The sequence below is a fragment of the Phodopus roborovskii genome, unplaced genomic scaffold (genome assembly GCF_943737965.1).
Source record: "Phodopus roborovskii unplaced genomic scaffold, PHOROB, whole genome shotgun sequence".
NCBI classification, from domain to species: Eukaryota; Metazoa; Chordata; class Mammalia; order Rodentia; family Cricetidae; genus Phodopus; species Phodopus roborovskii.
In genome coordinates this window covers 5,168,777-5,187,747 of record NW_026126418.1, presented here as the reverse complement: position 1 = coordinate 5,187,747, position 18,971 = coordinate 5,168,777, and the positions used below count along the sequence as shown (strand labels likewise).

General features: G+C 45.7%; 1 protein-coding gene across 3 annotated transcripts in view; it reads left to right on the top strand.

Moving 5' to 3' along the window:
* Positions 1-2,441: 2,441 nt before the first annotated feature.
* Elf5 (E74 like ETS transcription factor 5) overlaps positions 2,442-18,971 on the top strand; it is a 39,488-nt gene continuing 22,958 nt past the window's right edge. Inside the window, exon 1 of one of the 3 annotated variants that reach the window (XM_051184091.1) lies at positions 2,442-2,767. In XM_051184091.1, the coding sequence (XP_051040048.1) occupies positions 2,715-2,767 (53 nt within the window). In that variant the 5' untranslated portion in view covers positions 2,442-2,714. Of the gene's footprint in view, positions 2,768-15,429; positions 15,585-17,643; positions 17,774-18,971 lie in introns of those variants that run through there. The other 2 variants (XM_051184092.1, XM_051184093.1) reach the window with 2 other exon arrangements.

The following is an 18,971-nucleotide window of genomic DNA, read 5'->3' as shown; positions in this document are numbered from 1 at the left end:
GTAGCTGTTAGCCTACTACACTCAGCAATCAATTTTTTTTTTTAAGTCTTAGGTTTTCCTCATTACTCATAGCTTTGTGCATTATTTTAGCTCCAATGCCCAGTGCCTGGTTCCTGGCAGACCCAAAATAAATATTTGTTGGAGAGATAAACAAACTCCCTGGAGAAAGCATGTGTTCATTCAAGGAAATGATGGTGACTTCTCTTCCTTTCTAATTTTTAATTTGCTGGTTTTGTTGCTAATTTCAGATGTTATTAAAAGGCATTTCCTTGTCTTTTTTTTTTCTACCCTCACTCTAATAGCCATCCCCATAAAGCTAGGAAGCTAAAACCTTCCTACAGTGCAATGGTGTAGAGTAGAAACAGACCCTGGTTTCCTGTGTTCACCCAGAGGCCAAATGAATGAAGAATTCCCACTCATGTCCTCTGTTCTACTCTGTAGCCCCTATGCTCACCCCAAAAGCAATGTGAAAGTCATGACTTTAAGAAGGGCTCTCTCTGTCATTTCATCCTCCTTCTTGTGAAACATGGCTAAGACACACTCAGAGCCTGGGCACCCAAGAGTGAGCTACATTACCTGGACTCCAGCCTAGAAGTCCTTGCATGAAACATACCACTTAATCCCATTTGAGTTAGCAACATTCATCTTCCCCGGTGGCCAGTTTAGAAGGCTAATGCATGCACACACAAATAAATGCATGTATGGCAACATTGATTGTGCTGTTGATTGTGGTCTTGGGACCCTTCTCAACACAGGTGTCTGTGGTGCTCAATTCAGTTAGGCCTGTGAGAGAAGCCTGGATAAGGGCTCCAAATAGTGATACAGTCAATATAATGATTGGTTACCCAGTTCCCAGAGCTTATCCTTTATAGACGAGTCAATGAGGCTATCCCACTGGGTTCCTTGTACAAATACACAGGAAGCTGAGACACGGGGTTTCTTGTGGGTGAGCATAACCCACGAGTACAGAGTTGAACAAGTCAAAAACTCCCTTGTGAACACTGAATAAAGGCAATATTTAGTGAGCTTTTACTCACCTTCCTAAGATGCTCAGCTTGTGAGGCAGAGCTCAAGTTAGATTTTTGCTTCTACTCCTACCTGAGGCTAGAGATTTGCAACCCAAGTATGGATCCAGGAATGAAGAAAGCAAACAGGGGACCATATCTGGCATAGACCTTTCCAGCAATGACTAGACCACATATCAATTCCCCAATAGCCTGGAGATGGTGAATATGCAAAGAAATATATAAATAGATAAGTGTTCAGTAGAGAGAAACACTATGAGAAGACTAAAGTAAAATAAGGATGCTGAGCATAAAGGAGGTGACCATACTGTGTGGTCCCTGGGAGTACCACGTGCATGGGGTTGAGCAACATGGTCACCTTGACAGGAGGGTGACCAAGGCCACCCTGTGAAAGAAAAAAGAGGAATAGATATGAGATCTAGACATCACAATGAAAGAAGTCACCACCATATATGGCTGGCTTCACACAAGGGCTTCGGGGAACGTACATGAAAGACAACTTATTAGCGCCATGCCTGAGAAACTAGAGATGAGAGGATGTGATGAGTTCTGCCCACCATGCTAAGCCTGCCACAGGTAGGTGGTGTGGGGAACACGCTGGTGGAAGAGGCACAGTCCCTGGTCTTGGTGACAGTCCCTCTCGGGATTTCCCAATGTGGTGCTGGTTAAAGTCCTAGCTATTTGGTCTATGCTCATTGATGACTCTAGAAAAAGCTGCTCAGAGAAATGTAGGAAGTGCTGGGCTAACAAAATGAAACCGGTTCCTTCTCTGGAAGACCTCTCGGGAGTTTTAATAAGCAAATATGCTTTGTGAGTGCCAAGCAGAAAATATGAATGGCAGTTTCTACTCACCCAGTTGCCCAAGGAAAGTTTTCTTTGAACAGTAGCTGGGGCGGTTGCTCCCTGAGTGGGGAGCGAGTGAGTAATGTAGGTAAATGCCCAAACAGCCAGAGCAGAATGCAGAGTTAAACAAAGATGAGAAAGGGACAGAGCTGGCTGAGAAAGAGAGCCTTGTGGAGCATTCCAAAGGACAGCAGACCTCCACAACTGCCCAAGCCCCGGCTGCCGCAGAGCAGGCCTGCCTATGGCTGTCCCCAAACGCCTGGCTTCACCCAAGCTCCAGTAGTAACCTATGAGTCAGCCTCCCTCAGGGCCAAGTTTAGCGCTGACTGTCTGGCTAAAGTGGTTGTCTGACCTCCCTAAGCCTCCACTTACCCTTCTATAAAATGGGGATGAAAATATTGCCCTCCCTCTCTAGGTGGCACGAGGCTGGATAATTACTATTTGGTAGGGTGCTGAGGTGCTGACGAGCTCTGTCTGACACATTTCTCCTCTGCTCCTCAGGACGCCAATGCTCACCTCCCTGGGAGCCCACAGGCCTGTCACAGGTAGCACTCAAGGGCCTCAGTAACCAGGGAGCAGCCCTCTCTCTAGGGTTCTCTCTCTCTCTTATGAAGCTCCAGTGAGAGCCAGAGTCTTGCCTAACCCTCTTGCTGACAGCTGGCCATTGTGGAGGTGGAGGAGCCAGCTGCAAGCTGCCATTCCAGGACCCTGCCACACCTGGGAGGCTGCTTAGGGCCGGGACACCCAGAGGAGGTGCCACCTGCCTGGAAGCAGTCATGCAGTGTCCTTCTCACTGAGGAGGAGGGGCCCTTGCCCATCCAGCCAGGGCCTTCACAGGGCAGGGAGATGACATCAGAGGACCTGAGTCCAGTCCAGCCTGGCGGGACAAATGAACTGAGGTAAGTGCTGTGTGTGGGTCTGACTATGCTGAAAGAGGAGGGGACCTTGAGAGACTGTCATTCCATGATCACAGCTAGATCTGTCCCATTCCTTCCCTGGGGGGAGGGAATGAGGGTACCCCCAGCAGATGCTCAGGAAACTCAGTGGTTCTTCCACATACAAATGAGTCCATCAGTCCATGGCCAGCCCTAAAGGCTTGGCCCCCTCCTCAGACAGTATGTATGATGGTCTTTTCTGGGGATTTTCCTCCACCCAGCCTAACAGTGGGGTTCATTTGACTGACCTCACCAGGATGGGGACCAATATGGGGTTAGCAAAGATGTACATGACAGGACATGCTTGTGATTGGGCTAGGGTCCCTTGGAGGCAGCTCTGCAAGTGATTCAAAAATGGAAGGATGGAAAAAGAATCTCTCCTGGGACTCATGTGACCTTGAAATGTGGACACACTCAGGTGCAGAACGGGATTCTAGTGCTGTGCTCTGCCTTGCCATCGGCAGGTAGATAGCAGCTCATGCCCACGCAGTTGGCGTTTCGCTGTGATCCAGTGTGTCTGTGGATGCATGCTTTTGCACACATTGTTTCTTTGCATAGGTGTGCCTCCTGCTTGGCCCCAGAGTATCCGCTTACAGGGTGAGCTTGTATTCCCTTCCTCGGCTAAGTCAGTGCTGTAAAATGCTATGATGGAGCGGGGACCCAAAAGGGTGTCAATCCAAACTTTCAGGACCTTGCTGTGTAGGTCATTTTAAAAAAGAAGATCTCTTCGTCCCTGAAAACATTAGGGACAGGGAAGGGAGCTAGTGAGGGAAGGACACAGGCCTTGTTTAAACCAGTGGCTGTCTTTGGCCCTAGCGTGCTACCAAGTGACTTGTCACTGTCAGAGGAGCCATGTGAAGAATCTCCGGCATGTCGTTAACCTCGTTCCAACATGTAATTAGCCCAAAAGGCCTCCTCACGGCCTCCATTCAGCATTACATCATAAAGAATTAGATATTTTACTGTGCAGAGGACACCGTGAAGACTTAAAAGAGTTAATTATGGCTCACTGGAGTCTGTCCCCAAGATCCCAAGACCCAGACATTAAGCTGTTTATTTTCAAATGTCAATGGTCAAACCAACATGTGAGGCAGCTTCCTCCATGGAATATCTGAGGTTGTCACTGGCCTACAGGAGCAAGCTGGAGGGAGTAACTTGCCTGCCCTTCCCTTTGGTGGGGACTGCAGTCTTTTCCATCTTTTCAGGGATCTTAACTACACAGCTCTGGGGGAGAAAGAAAGAGAAAAGGAAAGAGAAAGAGAGAGAGAGAGAGGGAGGGAGGGAGAGAGGGAGGGAGGAGAGAGACAGTGAGTGGGAGAAAGAGGGAGAGAGAGAGAGAGAGAGAGAGAGAGAGAGAGAGAGAGAGAGAAACTCTAGTTGCCCCTCTTGGTTCCATGGAGTGAATCCACCTAGAGGCATTTATAATCTCTGAGGTAGAGAGCCAGCAGTGTGGCCAGAGTTCAAAGTGAGTTCAGCTCTAATCTGGATGTGACCATCTGAGCCAATCTAACCATGCAGGCTCTGAGGACATTATTATCACTCAGGTGTAATTACAGATAAAATAGTTTTATTAATCAGCTTCCTAAGGGGATCACATTTATCTGATGGCTGGTGTGTGTAATGTAAGCACAGGGAGGGACAGAAGTCTATGCTGGAATGCCTATGTGTGGAGGATGCAAGGTGTCTGGGACAACAGATACAGGAGAGAGTGTGACTGGAGCTACATCTAGGCGCACGTGGGCCTCAGTGAGAAGAAGCAGTGTATATGTGGTAGCATAAAGGTGAATACATATGTTTGTTCAGGCCAGTACAGCTGGGCGTGAAATCATGCCTGCTTTTGCATTGTACCTTGTGGTGGTCATGACACTTTCTCCCTCCCAACTAAAGAAAACATCCATATTTGTACAGAGCTAGGGTTACAGGGCCCCCAATTTGTAAATTGCACCTAGGCTAGGGGTGGCCTCTTTGGCCGCAAACTGCCAGGCATCTTTTCAGATTTTATCTCCAGACCTATCTTGGCTTGTCTTAAGTATCCATCACCTTAAACCAGTTTGCCAGTTCTGACGTATCCCTCAAGGCTGGAGCTCCTCCCGAGCACCTCCTGACCATTGTTCAACCCCACTCTGCTCTGAGCAGAAGGAGGGAAGATGTGAGCTTTGTGAGCTAAGGTCCTAAAGCTATCTCAATTAGTCTGCCAATCTGTCTTAACCTTAATTAAGCCTCAGTGGTACATCGTGGGTTGGGTAACACTCCTCAGGCTAGTTTTCTGCCAATAGTGAGCAACTGCCCAGGGACTCTGGAATACGGATAGAGCCAGGCCAGTCAATTCTGCCCTTCTTTCACTGTCCACTCAAAACACTGGGTGCCTGGGCCAGTTTTCCCAACACATAGCCAGTATCTCCTGGCCAATTGTACAACTCATCACTTAATTTAGATGGAATGCTTGACTTCAATTATCCCCCCCCCACCCAACTCAGAGGTCCTTATGCAAAATCTGCCCTCTGGCTTGCACATTGCCCAAAGTGACACCTGTAACCTGAGGTGGACACAGCCTGCCTACCATAAAGCTGAATGACTATTACCTATAGAGACAGGTGCTCCCATGGACAGGTGCAAAAAGGTGAGCTCTCAGGAGTCCCATCGATGGGGACTGCCAGAAACATGTAAGTGGTTGGTGATAGCTGGAAATGGTGTGGCCAAATGGCAAATCTTCTGGATACTCTGTAGTGACCTGTTGGGATTCGTGGACTTTCTGTGTTCCCAAAAGGGCACATTGGAGACCAGAAGTGGGAAAATGTAGGTGGGGAAACAGATACTTCATGAAACTCCTGTTCTGCTAAGTTAAATAAGAACCACTGCCAAATGCTGTCTACCCACATGCAAAATGTACATATATGTGCTATTCCACCTGATCCAGTGGACATCCAATAGCGTTTCCATTGTGCTGATTACCAAACCCAGGGCTAGCTAAGCTTAAAAATAACTTATGATAATAATCTGATGAATACTTAGTATGTGTTTGGGACTGAGCTAAATACTTCTTACACTACAGTATTTCATTCGATTGTAATTTTTTAAGATTTATTTTATCTATATGAGTGTTATGCCTGCATGTTTGTATGTACACATCACATGTGACTAGTGCCATGGAGGTCAGAAGAGGGCATCGGATCTTCTGGAACTGGAGTTACAGACAGTTGTGAGCCACTATGTAGGTTCTGGGAACTGAACCCAAGCCCTCTGCAAGAGCAGTGAGTGCCCTTCTGAGCCATCTCCTCCAGCACCCATTTTATTCAGTTGTCATCAAAACTCTATGAAATAGTCATACCTTTTCACATGAGGGAACTGAGGTACAAAAAGCTGCCAAGTTGGTAAAGCTGAGATCTGAACCTGCAACTCTTAGACTCAAAGCCTAGGGTTCCTTCTACGCTTGGTCTTTCCTTAGCTGCCTTCTCATCTGGCTTCTGCTCTTAGCAAGGCCATGGCTACCTGTTTAATCACCACTTCTCCTGAAAATGATCAGGCCTGTCTATATCTCACTGGTTCCCAGGAGCCAGAGGGACAATGGTCCCTCCAAATGAATCCAAAGTCTACCACCTACCCTCTTGCGTTCACTCATTGAGAGGAAATTAAAATGTGGTTCTTAAGAAGGGATGCAGGTGAGGGTAAGTAAGGTGTGGGCCTCTGAGGGTGTCTGTCTTCACCTGGTTTCTCAGAGATAGCATCCAAAGATGTGGAGCCTGGGCACCTGGGGCTAGCCTAACAAGGTCTCCTGGGATTATGAGTTCCAAATACAAACATGTCCATGTTGATGGGAACTGTCTGAGAGCCAGTCAGCTCTCAGAGTTAAGGGCCCCCAGGTTTATCAGAAGTAGGAACCCTCAGCCTCCACTCAGGACATTCTGAAAAACTGATAACAAGATGCCAGAAAACTTTAGAATAGCTTTGTAAAACAGCACAATGCCTGCTTTCTTGTACAAGTCTGTGCTCCCCACTCAGACCCTAAACGGAACCAACTTCAGGAAATTTCAGAGTATAATTCAGATCTTTGAACTTGTTTATTCATTCATTCCTTTGAGACCGGATCTCACACTGGAGGCCAGGCTGACCTCGAAGTGGTGCTCCTCTGGCTTCAGCCTCCAGTGCTGGGATCACAGGCTTGTGCCTTCATGTCTGGTGAGACCTTTGAACATTTTAATGGCAAATGTTTACAACTGTGGAAAACAAGAAGAGATCGGTGGACGGAAAATATTATTTAAAAGATGGTCAAAAAAAACAAAAACAAGACTGAATAACAGCCTCCATAATGAGCACCAGAAAATGGTGTGCAGAAAAGCCACGGGAGTAAGAACAGAACCCACAATGCACAAAGTACACATTCAGTCTTAATGATTTCCTTATAAAATTAGTTATCCAGACCATGTCTATTATGATAATATTAAGAAAGCCCCAAAGATAGGCTTCTCTACAGCTGCTGCAGTGCAGCCTGGGAGATGGACACCTGATTGACAGCTCTCTGTATGTACCAGAATGTCCAGTTCCATTGCAGGGAACAGATAAACTATGAACCCTTAGTACCCAAGTGCCATTCTTTCCAAGAAAAAAAAATACAGATAAAAGTACCACCTGACTTAGATCCTCATCTGCAGCATGGCTGTTAATGTTCTTTTCAGATAAGATGCACCAAATGCCACACTTAGAGCACCAGTCTTTGAAAGCAGGAGGCTGTCCTAGAAATTCCCAACTCTTGCTCCCAACATTTATAAAAATGCAACTTAGTAGGACTCTCATCCTTCAAATAAAATAAACTTTGAAAGGAAAGAGAAAAAAGAGAGAGAGGACATTGTGACCCACCCATGCTGCCTTGCAGGTGTTTGCCCCTCAAGAGTAACAAAGTCTGAGGCTCTTCAATACTGAGGTCTTCTTGAATTGGAAAGACAACCCCCCCTTTTTTTTGTTTTTGTTTGTTGTTGTTCACAGAGGTGCATGGCTGCCTGTGACAGTGACCTGGAGCCAACAATCTGTGCCCAGGAAGTGCCAGGATTAGCCACTCCCACTCTCCTCCTCCTTTGCACCCATGCCTCTGGTGAAAACAAGACATTCCCCCTACCCTCCCCATCCCCACCCCCACTTAAGCACAGTGCTCTGTGGCCTGAGCTCTGACTTCTTTCAGAGGAAACCCTGGTTCTGCTGTTTAAGTCAGTGACCTAACACAAATCACAGAAACTCTATGAACCTCGGTTTCCTCTTCCATAAAATGGATATAATAACAGCCCCACTCCTACGATGGCTAAGTCTGCAGCACACTAACCATCCATTTTAGCAAGTCATCGCAGTCCTTCATTGTCCAGTTGGAATATCAAATCCCACTGAGCTCCCCCTTCACTCACATCCTCCAAACCTCTAATTCAAAATTAACTGCAAAATTATATAGTACCCTCAACTGTTTCCCTTGCGTGTTCATAGACGAAGTCTTTTTCCCTGATGCCATAACTAGGTCTTGCTCATTTTTATACTCCCTTTTTGTTATATGCTGACTTACTAATTTGTTGGGTTTTTATGATTACTGTAACTACCAAATCCTGACATTAACGATTCTGAAATCCAGATAAACTTTGTAACTTAGCTGCATATTTAACAGTGTTCAGATCCTGAGATTATTATTTAAATTGATGGGCATCACTAAAACACATACTCAGTAACATCTTTTAAAAGGGTTATTTTATCTTTTTAAATTAACGTACACGATTAGCAGGTTTCCTTTGGGCATTTTCATTCATACTCAGATTTGGTTGCTCCAGCCCTGACTCTGTTTCTCTCCCCCTACCCCTTTCCCTGGTCCCCATCCCCAAACACACCCCAGGCCCTCCCACTCCCAGCATTCCCTTGACCACTTTCATATCAATTATCCCTCTCTACACCTCTCCCTTAAAGCCTCTGTTCTCCTTTCATAGATCCCTTTCTGTTTCCTGGCCTCTAGCTATATTCACCCATACATACACACATCCAGAAACTAAAAGCAGTTAAGAACACTGGATAGTCTTCAAAAGGACCAAATATCGATTCCCAGCACCCACACTATGGCTCACAACCATCTACGACTCCAATTCCAGGGGTTCCAACACCCTTTCCTAACCCCTGAGGGCACAAGGAAGGCATGCAAGTGATACAGGAGCACACATTCAGGCAAAATATTCATGCACATAAAAATAATAAATAAACTAAAAGCTTTTCATTTAAAGCTAAGATCCACACAAGAGGGAATACAGTATTTGTCTTTCTGATCCCGGGTTACCTCAATAGATATTTTCCAGCTTCATCCATTTTCATGCAAATTTTATAATTCATTTTCTTCATCTATACAACTTTTCATTATCTATTCTTCTTTGATAGACAGCTAGGCTGTACCATTCCTTCTCAGCAGTATCTTCAAAAAATGTTTTGGCTAATTAATAAAGGCAGATCTACACAGATCCAACTACTAATTTCCCCCAGAAGCCCCCTCTCCTACTCACACACCCTTCCTTCCTCTTAACCACAGACACACCTTTGAATGATGACTGCAGGAGTTCAGTATAGAACTAGAGGCCACTGTGTCCACACACATCGCCAGGCTGCATGTGTGGTCCTTCCCCCTCCACCAACGAGGAGACAGGTTCAGAAGGTGAAGTTTTTGCAGCAAGCCCAGTATCAGGGTCCCTGTGGGAAGATGAATCTCTAATGAATGTGATTATCTATTGATAGTCTTTGCCAAGATCCTTTGCAGATCAACTGAGCTCATTGGACAGGCCCAGTCACCACCAAGGCTACCAACAGCAGCACCAGTATTCCCCATACCCAGTTGGCAACAGCAAGGACTAGCCACAGGTTCACCTCTGAAAACACTCACTGAAAGCAAGCCTCATGCCTGCCAGGATGTTGATATTCAATAGGAAAAGAACTACAGAACACTCTGCCTTTAAGAACCCTTTCTTGGAGAAGGATTCCCTGGCTGAACCTCTCAGATCTATGCCTTTGCACAGCCATTATGACTTCAGATTTACCAGCCTGATCCTAATCAAGAAATCTGCAATGGTTTGGCTTCCAATACCTCTACTGACAAAGGGAAAAGACATTCTTGCAGTGAGGCAACTGTTTCACAAACATTGGTGTAATTAAACCCTCGTGAATAGGAGATGAGTATTTCCACAGTTTTAACAGAATCCAGTTGTACTGTGGATGTAACCCAGTTGGTAGAGCATTCAAGTAGCATGCATGAAGCTCTAGGTTTCATCCTCATCACTGCATAAATAAATCAGAGTGGCATGGCCCTGTAATCCCATCACCTGTAAGGTAGAGGAGAGGGTCTTGTGTCCGTGGTCGTCTTTGGCTACAGACTGAGTTCAAAACCATCCTTGATTGCCTAAGGCTGTTTTTCAAAATCAAAAGGAAAAAAAAAAAAAACAAATTTAAGTCAGGCATGGTAGCACACACCTGTAATCCCAATACTTGGGAGATAGATGCAGGGTCTCTGTAAATTCAAAGCCAGCCTGGTCTACATAGAAAGTTCCAGGACAGTAAGGGCTATATAGCAAAACCCTGTCTCAAAACAAAACTTGAGTTTTGTAATAGTTATTACAGTATTGTTCATCTCTATAACACTGTGGCCAACCACTGTTTTGCCAGTGTTTGAGTTCCATATCTCCAGTGCTGAAAATATACAAAGACCCATTACTTTCGAAACACAACCAAGAAAGAGTGTCTAGTGGGGAACAACCTCATTGATGCTCTCAACTGAATTGAGATTCTTAGTCAGAAAGAAGGACGTATGAATGGCCAAAGATGGGAGAAGATATCCAAAGAGGGATTAAAGGGAAAAGGGAAATCTCAGCCCTTACAATCAGTACACAATTTGTTTAAATGCTTGTATGTGCTTAAGTCCATGCTGAGAACTTTAGAGACCAGCAAATTCCCAGCCTTTATACTTGCTGTCAAGCATCATATCTGAGTACATCTCCACTCAGAGTTGTCCTCCCAGGATTACCATGACATCACAAGCCAGGGCACTCTGACTGCATGCATTCCCGAGGTCAAAACCTGAGAAGTGTTCTACCAGCTATGTGGTATTAGGCAAGTTGCCTGAACTCTCTATACCTGTTTCCTCATCAGTAAATTTTAGGTGATGATGAGACAGCCCTCATAGGAATGACATAATTATCAAATGACTTAATACACACAGCATTCTTGGTTTGTTCCTAGCACCTAGGAAATGCACCCAGTAAAGGACAGTTGTTAGGACTATTCATTATCCTTCTCGGTATGGCAGACTCAAAGGCCAGGGTCTCGATCAACAACTGTATTTCTGTCCATCCTAATGAGACCTACCATGTATCAGCAATCACAGTAAATGCCTCACAGATGAAGAAATGCACCCATGAAGTTGATGCCTCATCAAATAGCTCCCAGGTGCCAGGTGCCAGGTGCCAGGAATTTGTTATCAGATACATCCACTGACACCCCTCCAAAAATCCACCAAAACACATTCTGACATTGACTAGTTGAAACAATAGAGCATAGGAAAATAAACGTTCTCCTCAGAGTCTGTGCTGGAAATAAAGCCAGAACCGTGGAGACTGACCCCACAGCCTGAGCCTGCCTGCTAACACTCTCTCCTAATGCTCTACAACTGCCACAGCTGTTTTCAGTTCACTTTTGCTTTCAACCTGTGCTGCCTGGGTGGGTTTGGGCGCCAGTGAGGGCAGCAGGTTGTGTGTGGGGCAGCGGGTGGGGATGGGAGATGACTTGAATAACAGTTCCAGGAAAAGCAACAAACAGAAGCCAGTGTCTGCTTGAATGGATACAGTGAAGGCTTGGATGGGACCTTCTGGCCTCATGTCTGTGTCGGATGGCATGTCCTTTAACTCACTTGATTCTGTGGTGTGTGTGTGTGTGTGCGTGCATGCGTACATGTCAGCTGTCTTTTTCAACCCAAGGCCCACCCCTAAGGCTGCACATTCAGTGAAGTACACAAAAGGGTTTCTACTCACACTGAGAAAGGGGCTGTACTGACAATGACCAGGAAATGTGAAGATCCTGAGCCATAGGGAGGGGGACATCTAACGAGGCCAGTGCCGAGGCCAGAGTCAGAGAGTGAGGCCAAGATGAGATCCTGTTTCTCTAATGTGGTTTTCATTGGGCAAGCTGCAGTTCAACCCAGAGCTTGCCCCAGCCCAGCTGGGTGACCAGCAAATGCCAACACCTCTGTTTCCTTATCTTAAAAATAATATAATGGTAACCATCTCCTAGGGTTACTGTAAAAAAAAATGATAATAATAAAAACCAAGGTAAGACAGGTGAGCCATCCCAGTACACTTGGCATATGAGAGATGCTGTATAGGAATGTGATTCCTTCCTCTATTACCCAAACATCGGCCCCAGGACCACCCAGAACCATCAGAACCTGAGGGCTGGACTCTGGAGGCAAACAGCTGGAACAGCACAATGCTTGCTCTGCCTCTGCTACTGCAAACTGTATGACCACAGGCTTCATCTACATCGTCTGAAAAAGAGAGATGCTAAATAGCTCCCTGGTTGAAGGTCTGCACAAAGGGTAGTTAATGAAATATAGCAGATCATGCTCACTGGAATGCACAGTTGTTTGCAGGGAGGGGGGTTGCTTTTCAGATCAGCTTGTCTGAGAGGTCTCTTTCCAAAGTCACCTCTCTCTCTCTCTTTCTCTCTCTCTCTCTTTTCAAGAGAGAGCCTTTCCTTCTTTGGAGCCTGCCCTGGAACTAGCTCTGTAGTCCAGGCTGGCCTCAAACTCAGAGAGATCTACCTGCCTCTGCCTCCCGAGTGCTGGTGATAACGGCATATAACACCAACGCCCGCCAGAGTCACTTCTCTTAGCGATTCTCATACAGTGATACAGTGAATGACACTTTGTGAACCTGGAAGGAAGACAGAAAGAATTCTAAATAACCTCAGCCCTTCCTCTCCCATCTGGCCCTCACCCCTGTCTCTTGGCCCTTCCCACTTCCACATCCCACCTTCACTGCCATTCATCATGCAGCTTTTAGAAGTTTAGTGTTTCAGATCATCCAAATATCCATTCTAATCAAATTTAGATAAAATGTGATGTTTATACTTAGAGTGCTATTTCTCATTTGTTTATATCAATCTTCCCCTTTTAGCTACTGGTCCAGAAGCCTGTAATTTTCCACGCAGTCACCAGAGATGCCACCTTATACACTCAGGACCACAGGACAAACCAGGGTGGATGCCACACACATCTGCTGCTAGATTACTTTCCACTCTCAAACAACTGAGATCATAGGAAAAAATGCAAATTTCTCCAAAAGCTTCTTTTCTAAAAACAATAATAGAATAGCATATTTTGCTAGGACTTTTTTCCCTGGGAAGGCTATATGTGTGTGGCTCAGAAACCAATAGCAATAGCATAGAAGAAAATAGCACACAGGACTATAGGAGACGTCCAGAAAACAGGCTTAAACAGGAGAATTCACAGATGTTAAAACTTGAAGGGGCATCTAAACTCAGTTACTTGTAAATTCTGTTCATGTGCAGATTCTTTTGTTCAGATGAAATCTTACCCAGATTTAGAGAGAATCTTTGAGGTTCTTGAATCCCAAGAGGAAGTATTAGACTTCCATGTTCTCTTCCACGCTCTCGCCCTTCAAACAGGACAGTTTCTAAACTACTGCCCTAGGGGCTAGGGAGATGGCTCTGTGGATAAAGGACTTGACTTCCAAGCAGGAAAACTCTAGAACCTATACTTTAAAAAATAAAAAAATCTGGGTGCAGCAGCACATACCCACAATGCCAGGACTGGGGGAGCAGAGACAGGAACATCCTGGGAGCTTTGGACCCAGCTAGTGTGCTGAATCAGTGAGCTCCAGGTCCAGTGATAGACTATCTCAAAAGTAACCAAGAAGCTGGAGAGATGGCTCAAAGTTAAGAGGATTTGCTGCTCTTGCAGAGGTCCTGAGTTAGATTCCCAGCACCCACATGGCCACTCACAGTATCTGTAACTCAAGTTCTGTTCCAAGAGATCTGACACCTTCTTCTGGCTTCCCCAAGTACCAGACACACGTGCAGTAACACATACATACATGTAGGCAGGCAAAACAGTCATACACGTAAAATAAAAATAAAATTTTTAAAAAGTAAAACGAAGTAAGATTAAGGATGATTCAGAAAGACACAAATGTTGACCTCTGGTCTACAGAGGCCCACAGAAAGAGACACACACACAAATGCACATATGCACACAATTATAAAGAAATCAAAACACTTTTTGAGATAGTCTCACTGCATGTGTAGCCCTGATTGACCTAAAGCTCACTCTGCAGACCTTGAACTTACAGATATCTGCCAGCTTTTGTCTGGCTGGGGTTAAAGGCATCACCACACCCAGAAAAAAATGATTTTTCAATAACTATCTTAATCCTATTTTTTCTCCTATTACTATTGGGAGAATTGGGACTCAGAAAAGCTGGCTGTCTTGTCTAAGGTCACACAGCTAAGTTAGTATCCTCAGAAGTTCACTTATCTTTCTCCAACTATTTTTCCATGGTGACACATGAACTACCTTTTGTTTCTTCACACCACTCATGTGTTTGGATTTGAGTGCCCATGCCCAGAGTTCCCAAGAAAACCTAACGAACCAGTCTCAGCTTTCACCTTCAAGTCCGAAGTTTGGGCATGTTGGTGACTCGGCTGCATGAGATTGCAGAAAGAATGGTACGCATGATAGAGGGTTACAAATACTCCTCCCAGAGGACCTCATATGTCACCATTCCGATTAAAGGAATGTCCTAAAACAAGGGGAGTTCTCAATGAGACAACTGAGAGTTTGCAAACAAAGAACCCTCGACACTTGACAAACTACAAGCTCCCTTCATATCTCCATCTGTAAAGCAGAGGAGATTGGAAAAAGGAGAAAACTATCACCAGGCTCCAGTATTCAAACAGGATGCCCTCTGGGTGCCTAGAGTGAAAAGGCCAACAAGGGTGCTGCCCACTGGCTCTCCCTCTGCCCCCTGGCTGGATCAATGAAAGGAAGGGAATTTCTGACTAACACGCTTTATTTAAAAAGGGAACATGTAGCACCTAAGGACAGGCTTCCAGGTGATTTGCTGCATTCCCAAGTACAGCCTTCCCAGCAGCCATTATTGCATTAATCTGATGAATCCCAGATATGCTCATTAACTTATTCACAGTAACACAGCCGGAAAATGATGAGCGCGCACAGAACTGGATCCCTGCAGCGCCTTTATTCTTTGCCACTACCACACACTGCTCTTCTTTCATCACACACAGAAAGGAGATAACACGGCAAACAAAGGTTCAGGACTTGGCTAGCCTCGGAGAAGGCTGCAATGGACAGAACCAGGCCTGCATTTCCCTCTGGTTTGCACAAGGGAGAATACTACTGCAAGCATTCCACACGTATCCCCCAGGGGCAGGAATTTTGTGCTAGTTTCCTGGGTCCCCTAACTGAGTGGTGGGCAGTGAGAACTGGGTACAAGATCAAGAGAAAGGTAAACTTTCTGCATGTGAGAACCAACCCCCCCCCACCAAGGAGCCGTGTCACACTGTATGTCACCGTCATCAAAGGGGCTGTGCATAAACCTGAAAAACCAAACGGACCTGTCTGTAGGTGTCACTTATATCACAAGGCTACAGGTGCCTTTATTTCTACCATCCGCTGGTGCTGGGAGCACGCCTGCCTTCTCTTGCCTTGAAAGCCTTCTGTCTGGACCTAGCCGCCACTTGTCTTCACGTAAGCAGCTTTTCTTTGCTCTTTTGAATGAATTGAAAGGGGTGTCTGGGCTCAGAGACACAGCTGGGGCCTGGGACTGAATCTGAATCTATCTCTAGCTCCCACACCAGCCCCTCCATGAGAGGCAGTCAGAGTGCCTCCTGTGGGGGTGTTGGACTCAACCTTGACTGCTTGCCGGAGAGAATTTTGTCTCCTCGGGCAAAGTGGCCACCCACCCTCTTCCACCTGGATCCACTTCCCCTGGATCCACTAAACCAAAGGCAGCTGAGAAAAAAAATTGTACAGGCCCCTCCTTCATCTGCCTTTAAGAGGGAAGCCGGATTCTGCACAGATAGTCAGCTCAAGGAAAACCCACCACCTCCCCAAACCCTGTCCTCAACCTCAGACTCCGTCCCCACCCACGGGCGGGGTGTGGTCCTGCTCACCATGCTGCCCCTCTTGATGCAGTGAATGGTATTGTTACAGTTTAGGGCATTTTTCAGGAGTTTGAACAAAATAGTTTAAAAGAATCCCATTTGGCCCTCTCACAGCGCCTTAGAACAGAATAGTTCCAGAAAAAACATTGGCTAGGGTTTTTTCCACTGTATTCGCAAACCTTATCACTCTCTGCGTCCGTGCTGGGTTCGTGTGCATTCGCCCCCTACTGGCAGCAACTGGAAACACATGCTCTCCGCATCTGCGTTTAACTGCTCAGAAATTCCTAAGACAGAAATGGTATCCTAGAACATTTAAGAACTTCAACTCCATTTTACAGAAAGGACAACTGAGGAACGAGATGACCCAATAATTTATGGAGACAGCTTTGTGCTGTAGTCCAAGTCCCAGCCCCAGGTGGCTGTTTGCCCATCCACAGGAAAGTTTAGCTATTCTGCTTTTGTATTATCTGCAAGTTTTTTTTTTTTTTCCCCTTCCATGATTCAACACATTTGGTACAGCAGCTTTTAGAGTTTGGTTGCCTCCTCTTCTCAAAAGTCTCCAGAGTGAGGCTTTTTGGCTACTTTATCTATATTAACTGGGTTTACTCAGGACATTCGGAGGATTGTGTGTTAAAAATGTCCATTTTAAGGATGAGGAAGTGGGTTACCAGAGGCGATCATGAGTACTTACATAGCAGACCAGAATAAAAAAGAAAGTCAAAACTTTTAGCATGCAGGCCAGAAAGTCAGAAATGGCAGCAGGTTAGGTAGTTAGGAACTTGCTCTGTGAGTACTACAAGCAATATCCATCCCTTGGATCTTTAACCTAAAACTCGAGATCCTTGTATCAAAACCCACAGCTTCCTTCTATGAGTCTCCAGAAAAAAAAAACAGCTAAAAACAAACAAATGAAGTCCTAAGTAAGCTAAAGGAAAAAATGAAGACTTGCTCGATAAGCCATCAACAAGTTGGTTCCCACAATGCTGTGGTATTGGTTCCAGAACAAATACTCGAGTACCCAACCCACAAGCCTTCCTTTATTGCAAGTGTTGAAATACCCTCATTGAGACCTCTGCATCCTGCCCTTCTTAAAGAGCTCCGAAGGGTGGGAAATTGACATTCCTTGTCTGTAGGACTCTGGACTGGATGGACATTCAGGAGCCATGGAGCTTTAGAGATGAAAAAGCATTTCTCTACTCAGTGGCACTGCCCAGATGGTAGAATTGTGGTCGGCCTTTCTCAGCCCTTTTCCTTATTTTGCACTGGTGTGGCTTTGTTCGGAGATATTTTGACAAAGAAACAGTCAATGCCTGTATGCTGAATTTCAGGAGGTAGAAGCAGGAAGATTGGCTCAAGTTTGAGGCTAGCCTGATCTGCATAGCAAGTCCACACTCCAGAAATGGGGAGGGGAGAAACGAAAGGGGATGGAAAGAAGAGAAATAGCCAAAGTGTAGATGCTTAATTGGGTAGATTTTTGGTCACATGCCCAAAATGAACTGGATGATCCTGGACAAGGTCAAGGAGGAATTTTCCTCTTCTGGCAAATTGGCCAAGGTTGGGTGGTTTGCGCCGTCACCTCTCTCTGGTGGTTCAGGCCACGGGCACTGTACCTGTTCGTTCTGCCATTGGTTTGTAAGTAGGACAGAAGCCCATGAGCCTGGATCTTTGGCTGGGTGAACCTTGTCTGTGTGCTGGTGCATGAGCTTGATCCAAAAGGGGACAGGAAGTCGCTGGAGGCTCTCAGCTCCAGGCTGGCCCTGACTCACTCCGAAGGTACCTACAATCAGACTTCTCAACAGCAGGAGAGAGCTCGCCTGACTCCAGCGCCTTGGGGTTGATCATACCAATCCTTTCCTACTTATGAGGCAGCCAGAGCGGTAACTAATGTAGGCGAAACTGCTTCCATGTGCTGTTCGAAAGTCAGGGTGTGGGGGTCTGGCAGAGCAAAAGAGGGAAGGAGGAAGAGGGAACCAGAGGGCTTTCTGGGGCTACAGATTAATCTGTGTCAGCACTAGTTGTATTTGCACTTTGACCAAAGTGCAAATGTTATCAGCGTGGCTTCAAGAGTGTATGCGTGTACAGGTTTAGAAGTGTCTGGCTGATCAGGTGGGAACCTAAAGAAAAATACAGAGCCAGGGTTGACCTTAGGTCCATCTCTTAGTGTCCTCCCACCAGAGATGAAGAACTAAGGTCTAGAGAAGGGCAAAAGGCAGGATCATGACTCCAAGTTAAGGGATCTTTCATAAGGACAAGCCAGAGTGAGGATCAGAGATCTCAGGAAACTTCTAGTGTCCCCTTTTGTCTCGTGTAATGCCATGCCTATTTAACCCAGTTCTTTTTTCCTTATTTTCCTTGCCACCCTCCCCTCAGAGCCTTTTGTCACCACCATACCAATTGAGAATGGCTGGGCAAAACCAGACCTGGTCTTACATATTGCTGGTCTAGAATCCTCACTGATAAAAGGGCACCACAGCGGTGACCCACCTACATTAAAGAAACAGTCAAATGTCCAATTACTGCAAGCACCTTCCAAGTCCTAAAGAAAAGGTTCTGCTGAACACAAAGCAGCCTTTATTCCTGAACTTGCACACCTAGTGCATGCTGGCTAAGTAGCCATGGCCTTTTGTGGTGAGCTTAGACTTAATAACGCCTCCTCTTACGACAATAGCAAAACAAGAAAGAAAGAAGAAAAGAAATGTTCACTGCTTTCATAAAAGACCTCCCCCACCCTCAAAGAAGCAAGAAATAATTGTGGAAGGAAACCAGCATGGTATATACCAGCTAAGCTCTGTAAGCAAATCTAATGGGTATAATTTGCCATAGAAGGAATTATTGAAGGGAACCAAATCCATCATTGTGTGCAGCCCTGAAGAGATTATGGATAGAGGGAGTGGGCTGGTGTGCAGGGGGAGGGGAAATCCTTAAAAGCGGTAAACACCCTACTGATCAAAAACAGTCCTGAGCTTTATAA